At 35.5% G+C, this 9324-nt stretch overlaps 1 protein-coding gene across 1 annotated transcript in view; it reads left to right on the top strand.

Annotated features, from left to right (window-relative positions):
- Window positions 1-435: 435 nt before the first annotated feature.
- LOC132098870 (nuclear protein MDM1-like) overlaps window positions 436-9324 on the top strand; it is a 10173-nt gene continuing 1284 nt past the window's right edge. The window contains exons 1-14 of the mRNA XM_059505118.1: window positions 436-605; window positions 1141-1246; window positions 1418-1716; window positions 2099-2233; window positions 2708-2884; window positions 3110-3258; window positions 3621-3717; window positions 4330-4362; window positions 5777-5982; window positions 6059-6298; window positions 6821-6954; window positions 7235-7371; window positions 7452-7686; window positions 9138-9197. Of these exons, the coding sequence (XP_059361101.1) occupies window positions 588-605; window positions 1141-1246; window positions 1418-1716; window positions 2099-2233; window positions 2708-2884; window positions 3110-3258; window positions 3621-3717; window positions 4330-4362; window positions 5777-5982; window positions 6059-6298; window positions 6821-6954; window positions 7235-7371; window positions 7452-7686; window positions 9138-9197 (2026 nt within the window). The 5' untranslated portion in view covers window positions 436-587. The remainder of the gene's footprint in view (window positions 606-1140; window positions 1247-1417; window positions 1717-2098; window positions 2234-2707; window positions 2885-3109; window positions 3259-3620; window positions 3718-4329; window positions 4363-5776; window positions 5983-6058; window positions 6299-6820; window positions 6955-7234; window positions 7372-7451; window positions 7687-9137; window positions 9198-9324) is intronic.

The following is a 9324-nucleotide window of genomic DNA, read 5'->3' as shown; positions in this document are numbered from 1 at the left end:
AGGAAAACAATCTTTTGTGGAATCTGAAACAAAATACCCAAATATAATGTTTGTCAGATGAGCTGAATGATACATCCGACAAAGGCAACAATATCACTTAAAAGAATCTGAGAGAAATGGCATGACCTACATTTGTTTCTTTAGAATTTAAACAAAAAGAGCACGTTATGTAAGGTATATAGCAATGTCAGCTCTTTTTGTATACATTTTAAGTTTTTTTTTTCATGTTCCCTCCAGTTTAATTTATTTAAATTGTTCCGGAAAGAAATCAAATCTGACCAATGAGAGTAGGCTATCATAATAAATTTTACTGCTACTACTACTACTACTACTACTACCACACACACACACACACACACACACACACACACACACACACACACACACACACACACACACACACAGTGCAAGTCGTCATTAACAAATCGGCTTACAACAGTGCGCATGCGCATAACCTGGGACGCTGCAGCCTCACCAAGGTAACGGCAAAGCCTGTAACCGAATCTAATCTTTCTCCACCAAGAGTGAGACAAAAACACTTCTTTTGTTCACGGACCTGTCTTTGCACTAGTAACCACTGGCTCAGAATGCCTGTACGTTTTAAGGTAAGTTAATTAATTTATCATCCACTGGAAACTGTTTATAACGTGACACAGATAGACCAGATTGAAGGTGCACGCGCTTGTGTGACGTCATTTGTTTTAAGGAAAGCGAGCGCGCGCTGCAGGCTGCAGAAATGCTTTCAGTTTTGAGATTTATTTCGGTTGTTTACATTTAGGTTACTAAACATACATTAACACGAACCCGTGTAATGTATTTTTTTAAGCTTTGCTGACAACAAATAGAAACTATATGATTTTATTAAGAAGCGTCTTAAACGGTAAACCCTTTACAAGTCCATGTTATAGTAAATTACTTCCTGTTATCTTGAAGAAGTTTGTGCGCGGATAAAATGGCATCAAGATTATCAAATTGTCACTAAGAGCTAGTTATTAAACAGGGCTTTTCTAATAAATACCAGAAATATAATTTCCCAGACCTCTCATTTGAATATGCAGATTGTATAAAATACCAAATGCAAAGTGTGCTTTACTTATGCTATAAAGTGTCCTTGTTTTCTGTGTGTTTTAATTCTAATAGGGAATCAGCGAGTATCGAAATAAATACAAGGGTCGAACAACACGATCCAGAAGTGATTCTCCACATTGCAGGATGAGACTGGCAGGACTGTGCTCTGACCAGTCAAGTATGTACAGGATAGATAGATAGTTTCAAATGACTGATAGATATTGGCAGATGATAGTATAGTCAGAGAGATAGCTAGATGTGTTGATAGATGTTTCCTACTAAAATTAAAAAGATTATCATGCAATAAATTAAAAATTTTATTTGATTGATCTTCTTCTTGCATTTTAAGGAATTACTCAGGAACCACAATTCATATCGAAAAGGAAAGTGCCATTTTATCCACCTCAGATATTCAGTTCTTTCCAATGGGTAGGGCACGATCCATCTCCACAGCGTCAGGAGAAGAGGCCTGTCACTCCTCCAGCTGTCACACCTGTGCTCAGACTCAGAGCCTCTAGTGCAGAAAGATTAGTGACCCCTCTTGCCCCAAGAGACCCCGTGCCACCAGAGGGCACCGCTGCACCATCCCAACAACTACAGGCAGCTCAGACATCCACCCCTGCGGCAGACCGGCAGCAACAGAATGGAGTGAGTCTGGTTATAAGTGAGTGTGTAAAATAACTTTAACAATAATGCAAAATGGTAACAGATTTAAGGAGGCCCATTTGTAGTTCTGTTCATATGTAGTCCTTTCAATAAACAGAACATCTGACCAGAGTATGTGGACGAGCATGTTTTTCCCCTACTGAGGTTTTTCCTCACTTTTCTTTGATACATTATCACGAAATATAAGGCTTCTATACCACAATTAATTTTACGTGATAAAAAAATCTTTATTATAAACATTTTAAAATTTGTCCAAATCATTTATTACTCTATAATTAGTGTATAAAAATTAATATTGTATTATTAGTTATTAATACCATCATTACTGCAGTTACAGTTATTCCGAGTTTGTGTTTTCTATTAGATTAACCATGTGCTATGGAAAAGAGCGGGACTGAGATCGGAGCGACAGAGGAATGGCCGTTTGAGCTCTGAGTACCAGAGGCAGTTCATGTGGAAGACGCCTGTGGCCGATTCGCCCCTTCTAGCTGCACATGAGGTACTTTGTTGCATTTTTATGAGCATTATCATAATTCAAAATCATTTTTAACATGACATATTGGTTTGCATCCAGTCCTTTATTATATTTCCTGGCCAGATTAACTGTCCTATTGGGCACAGCACTTTTTGTCACCTGATGTGTTCCTTATATTTATAGAAATTAGTTCTAAAATATTGTGTAATTGAATGCCAATAAAAAAAATCCTTATCCACTAGATGGTAGTATAGAGTTTTTCATGCCAGTGTACGCATTACTTATAATAATAATATATATATATATATATATATATATATATATATATATATATATATATATATATAAAATTGAATTGCTGATTGAAATGTTTATTTTTATTAAACTAATGACAATTACAGAGAGCAACAACACTATCTTTCTCAATGGTATCTTGTTATCAGAATGCCTTCATCAGGTTTATTTTTTGTGTTTTGGATTATTTCACATCTGTTTAAGATGTTTAACAGTAACAACAGAGCCATCCCCCCCTTCAAATCAAACCCAATAATTATGGAGAGTGAGTACAAGAGAAGTTTCAAAGGATCACCTCCTTTCAGACCACCACGCTTGAGGCGAGATGTTGAACAATATGAGGTCCCACAGCTTGATGCAGAGAACACAACCCCAGAGAAGGTACACTACAATATCTACATTCAGCTTTGTCATATACGTCAATGTACACAGACTTTCCAAATACCACTGCATAACTATGGAGCTGGATAAACTAGTTTCACTAACCTTTTAGTTCCTTGTAATTTTTTTTATACATTCTTTATGCATAGTCCTCATTGCATAGTAATGAGGTATACATTTTTGAAAATGTTTGCACCTTTGACGTGGTTTGTCACATTATGCCAGAGTAAGGGGAAGAAGAAGAAGAAGAAGAAGAAGAAGAAGGAGCGACAACAGAGCAGGAAATCAAGCCCCAAAGAGGAAGTCACCCATCGACAGCAACAGAAAGTGAGGTCACCCTGTGACCTGAGTGACACTTCACCCAAAGTTATGAGGTGACTGTAGTTATTTTTTGCACACGACTAGAAAAAAGGCCTGTTTCACACATTTTGCATTAGCAGCACATAAGCACAACATATTTATTCTGACAGGTTACATTTTAAAATCTTCAATATGTCAAATAGATATTTTTTTTCACAAATTCCACAAAAGTATTGTGGGATTACAAATTTATAAAATGTTAACTGAAAAAGTCCAAAGTATCACTGCTTTGGTGAGACTTGGATTACTGCAGCGACGCACAGTGAGTCTTCAATAAAGAGGAACTTTCTTGTATGAAAGATATCCCAACGTCCCATGGTCTTCGCTTCTGAGTTTCCAACAGTATTTACCATGTCCCTTCTTGTTTGCCTGACAGGAAGGTGAAAACTGAGTACGAATCCAACTTTCGTTCTCCCCTCCAGTATAGTTACAGAGATGGAGCATGGGTGAAGATCAAAACTGCAAAGGACGAGGTGAGTTTCTGGAAAATAAATAAATAAATAAAAATCAATGGGAAAAGTCCACAGAAAATAGCATTTTATTCTCATTGGCATAACAAAATGGTAAATGCAAAAAAAAAAATGGAATAAAATAATGATTTTAAAGAATATCCATTAATCCAGTGAAAAAATATAAATAATATAAATGGATGAATTTAACTGTTTTGATCTTCCCATGCAATATCCTTTGATTCTGATATGGCATAAAAATATATTTGAAAAAAAAAAAAAAGGAATTGAATGAACATCAAATACTGAATCAAAGTAATATTTCATCCGGAAATGTAAATGAACAAATTACATACACTACATTTAACAAGACTGGAGATGGCGTGAATGTCCAATATATTTCAAAGATAATTTATATATTTTTATCATTTACGTATTATTAGACCTTCAATTAAATAACATTCAATTAATATGCAAAAGTGATGACTTAAAAGACAGCAAATAATAAAAGACCAATGAACGCTTAATTCAAGAACAATTCTGACACCACATTACATTGTGCGTTAAAGTGGAAAAGATGTTAGGAAACAGAAAGGCAGCTTCTCTAATTACTGGTCTGTATTGTTAATCTTGCAGGGGTGTGAAGGTTTTCACGAGTGGTATCATGAGGTAACCGTTCCTCCTGTTGCATCCATCCTCTCACTGCTGCTGCTGTCTTAAGTTGCTAAAGTGGCCTTCAGTTGCTTCTGTGTGTGTCTGTCCTGTGCTGCCTCACAAAATGTACTCTATGACATCACTCAAAGTTAGACTGCATGGTATCATCTCATGTGGATCTATTCTTGAAGAAGTGTCTGTGTGTGTTCAATCTGTGTGCATGTGGTGGATCAGTCGGTAAGATGTTATCTGTCAGCATACATGGAACTGAAGTTGACATGAAGTTGTCTGTGGTTTTGTTGGTTTTTTTTGCTTTCGGCTGTCTGGTAATCCTGTATTGACTTTTGGCTCACTCACTGATTATATACAAGCATAGATAAATTAAGTAGAGCTTAGAATTAAAAGTAAAAAAAAAACACCTAATTTTACATTTACCCACTTAGCAGAGGTTATTTTTTAATCAGTGACAAATATACTATCTTATTTGAGGAGCCAATAATTAAGAAAAATACACAGCTAGAATACAAATGAAATAAAAGATTAATAGGATTAATATTTGTAGTATTACATAACTGATTAATTAGCTCTTATTTAAGATCTTAGTTAGCTCTCAACATTTTTTCCACAATTTGTATGCGTCACACTGTAACCTTCATTTGGTTCCTTTGCAGCTTAGTAAATAATTTTATATGATTTCTTTGATTTTACATGGTTAACATCTCTCATGACAATAAATTTAGTGCTCCGCTCTTTATTTTAATGTGTAAGTGCTTAATATTTGTTGGTTAGACTGAAAACCTTATGGTCTAGAGCCTTCAAAGCAGTTTTTGTTACATGCTGACCCTGTAAGAACAAAGTAAGTTTTGTAAGACATAAGTAATTTATTTTAGGTTATGGTGTCAAGTGTGCTTTGTTGCATCTCCACCAAAACCCCGTATGGGTGTTTTACTGAGTCAGCTCTTTAGGAGCAGAGCATGGCTGCCTTCACATTTACCCTAATTCTACACGGGTTTCAAGGCGGATGTGACAATATTGCATAATGTGAATTTATGCTGATTCAATAACAAATTTATATTAACCATGTATAAGAACAATATCAGGGCTCAACAATAAATTATACCACCACAAAAATGTATATAAAATTTTTTAACAAAATACTTTTGTATTTTATTTTTCTTTACAAAAGAAGGGAATTTTTTTTTTTTTTTTTAATCTAACTAAAATATGATTTTTAACCCATTCCGTCAACTGGCCCATAATTTCACTTGGTCAGTGGAGCATCCTTAATCCTTATTGTTGAGCCCTGAAAAGTGTTTTTTCCATGCTTCCACTAAATTATCAATCTTCCTGCCTAACATATTATCTTCAGTCGAGTCCTATTTTTTCCAGGCTCTGATTTATTATTTACATCTCTACTGTTTTTCCTCAGATTCAGGAGCTACGTGAGAAGGCTGAGGCCTACAGGAAAAGGGCCTGGGGAACTCATTTTTCTCGGCAGCACCTAAATCAGATCCTGTCAGAACACAACTGGATGTGGGAGCCATCAAGTGGCACCTCATTGTCATCCTCCATTGAATCTGAGGCCTGCAGAAACACTAGTAGCAGCCCTATCATCGAGGCTCTGGACCTGGCTAGGTGAGCAGAGCTTGAACATCAAAATTCGTCCAATTCAGTTCAAAGTTTACAGCAAATCCTGAACTTGTCTCTTTAGGGTTGGAAGTGTCAGGAGAAGCTCTAGCCCTGGGCCTTCTGCTTCTGTGGCAGCCAACAGAAGCTCTCCTGGAGAGATTGGTCTTCATGAAGACCCCACCCTCCCTGTGCAGAGGAAGTTGGCCTGGGATGAAGAAGAAGGACTTGGAGAGAGGGATGAGTCTGAGATTTCACAGGAGGGAGAAAAAAATGAGGGGAATCCAAAGGATGAACATGCGGACATGAAAGAGAGAAATGAATTGTATGTGCTTTTTGTTCCTCTGAAATGTGACCTCAGCTGTTTTTGAGAAAAGAGAACCTGCCAACAGTAGAACCAACATGATGCTCTCAGTGGTGGGCAAAAGTCAGAATTGAAGAACTGGTTTCTGTTCTATTCGTTGGAATTTGAATTGAGTTGGCTGCGAGTTAAATTGACATTTGAATAGGAAGCTTGTTAATTACAATTCAAAGAAACGAACATAGTCACACAAATATAAACCATTTAAATTGTTAATTTGATTTATTATATCTATTTTTCCCTCATATAAAAAAAAACATGCATAAGGATAATTCATACAAAAATAAAATGTATTATTAAAACATATTTAGATATTTTACATTTATTTATATATTTTATTTATTTGAAATTCAAGAATATTATTGGAATTTGAATTATTGAAAGTCCAGCATGCTTGGAATCAGTACTACCGTATCCAGGCACAATATAACAAAGATGACTCTTATGACTCTTATTCCATTTAATCACTTCACATATCTTTTCTAGGTTGCATACTGAGTCATCATCAGAGGTGGATGGGTCTGGAGGTTCTATTAACAGGGGCAGATTGCCTACTCCCAAACTCAGGACCATGCAGACTGTACAAAGAACACATCATGATCGGACCACTCCAGCCACTGGTATCAAACCTATTAGACATCACTTTTTTGAGTTTAAATTGGATTTACAGACAGGTTTTCTGGGTGGATGGTACATCCGTTTGTCACCTTGAACCTATACTTCTGGCATCTCACAACAGTTTCACTATGAATGAAGGGTTTGCAGTCAGAACAACTGACTTCAAGCCTCTTGTTTATTAGAAAAAGCTTGCTATCAAATCATTAATTATATATAATTTATAATATTTATTATATGATATTTATTATATTTTATTTTAATATTATTTATAATTTCCAATAGGAGGAGCTTTGCTTGTCTCTCCTCCGAAGATCAAGCATTCCTCCAGGAGAGTAAGGAGGAGTGAGCCACCTTTAGGAAAACCTTACTCTCCTTACAAACATATCATAGACGGCTCTCCACAGAGGCCACACAGTAAGGTACATGATTCCTAGGTCAAGTGTGCAGTATTATATCATACAATATGTCTTCAGATTTCAAACTCTATTGTATTGCAAAGGCTGAGAGTGGAAGCTTGCCACATTCCTCGCCAGCCGCTGGCCTGACCACTGTAGATCCACTTCCCATGCGTGAAGAGGCCTGCTCTGAGGAGGAGACGGCAGACCACTCCGCCAGTCCAAAACAACCCAAGCCATTGCAAAAACAACAGACCAGTCACCGTCACAAAGCTGCTGTTCCTCCACCTGCCAACAGAATCCAAGGCACAATGAGAAACCCCGAATTTCAGCATAATGGTATGGTTCCTTTCAGCATCCACTGACATAGATCTGGTTGCTGCCATGGAAATTTTATTAGGAAAGGCCAACCAGTCACAGCTTTTTTGAATTTACTCTGAGCCTTAGTAAGCTGTAATGTCATTTATGCACTTTAAAAAGGAGATACTTTATTTTGCGCTACAAAAATATTGCTTTATTTGATTGTGCGATCAAACGATCCATACACGGGAAGAACAACTGCCACATTATAAGCACGCAATTGAAACGTGACTGAGTCATTTACCAGCAGAAGGAGTAGAGGGAGGTTAGGTTACCGCCAGCAATAGGGGGAAAATAATCTAGGTCAGTCTCCTGTCTTCTTTTTTGTGTTTTTTTTTTTTCCACTAACGTCAGTGCATTATTTTGGTATCAATATATTGATTCAGGTCCTTATTCTACTTGATCAGGTTTTCTTTTGTTGCGTCCAGGAGTCATTTATTTCAAAAGAAATATTAACTGGTCAGAAGTGATATTAAAGGCATTTATAATTTTACATAAGATTCTATTTATTTACAAAAGATTCTATTTCAAATAAATGCTGCTCTTTTGAATTTCAAAGAATCCTGAAAACAAAATGCTTCCACAAAAATATAAAAACATATTAATATTAAGCCGCATATTTTGAACTGAGATAATAATAATAAATCTATCTTGAGCACCAAATAAGTATATTAGAATGATCTCAGAAATGGACTCTTGTGACTGGATTAATGGCTGTTGAAAATTCAGCTTCACCATCACAGAATTAAATTACACTGAAAGAAAAAAAAAGAATATATATATATATATATTTATAGAAAACAGTTATTTTAAATTGTAATACTTTACAATATGAATGTTGCATAGAATTTTTGATCAAATTAATGCAGCCTAGGAGAACATAAGATAGCATATATTTCCCTGCCAGTATTGATTATTTGAATATTATTCAGTAATACATATACTGTATTAGGCAACCGGTCTACACTATAAACATTGTAAAAAGTGAAAATACAGTTATTTGAATTACATAATCTGATCCTTAACAATTGCTCACTTATATAACCAGTTAATTTAAATATTATGTGTAAGGCTGTCAAATACATCAAACTTGATTATTCACATCCAAAATAAAAGTTTGTGTTTACATAATATATGTGTGTGTACTGTGTATACATGTATATATAAATACACACACATGCATGTATACATTTAAGAAATAAATGTCATATTTATATGTATTTATTTATATATAAATATACACAGTACACACACTTAGCATGTAAACACCAACTATTAATTGCAATTAAATGATTTGACATCACTAATTATGCGACAAAACATGTACACTATGTAAAGTGAAGATTACGTGATTAAGTTTCACAGCCTATGGTGTTACGTTCATTTATGTATTTCACTCATACACATTATGCTCTTTGTTTCAACTGTAGGTAACCTGGGAATTTTTCGGCCAGAGCTCTTTGTGTTTCCTGAAGCTGAATCTTCAGATGGTAAAATCGCCTTCTTAATATTAGCAGATATCAGCAGCCATAAGCAGTTAGTTACAGTTACTTCATGCTTTTATGTCTGTCTAGCAGTTTTAGTAGGAACAGGAATTAGATCAATGTGTCCTTTGAT

Source organism: Carassius carassius, chromosome 22 (genome assembly GCF_963082965.1).
Source record: "Carassius carassius chromosome 22, fCarCar2.1, whole genome shotgun sequence".
Classification (NCBI taxonomy): domain Eukaryota; kingdom Metazoa; phylum Chordata; class Actinopteri; order Cypriniformes; family Cyprinidae; genus Carassius; species Carassius carassius.
This window is presented reverse-complemented; position numbering and strand designations above follow the sequence as displayed.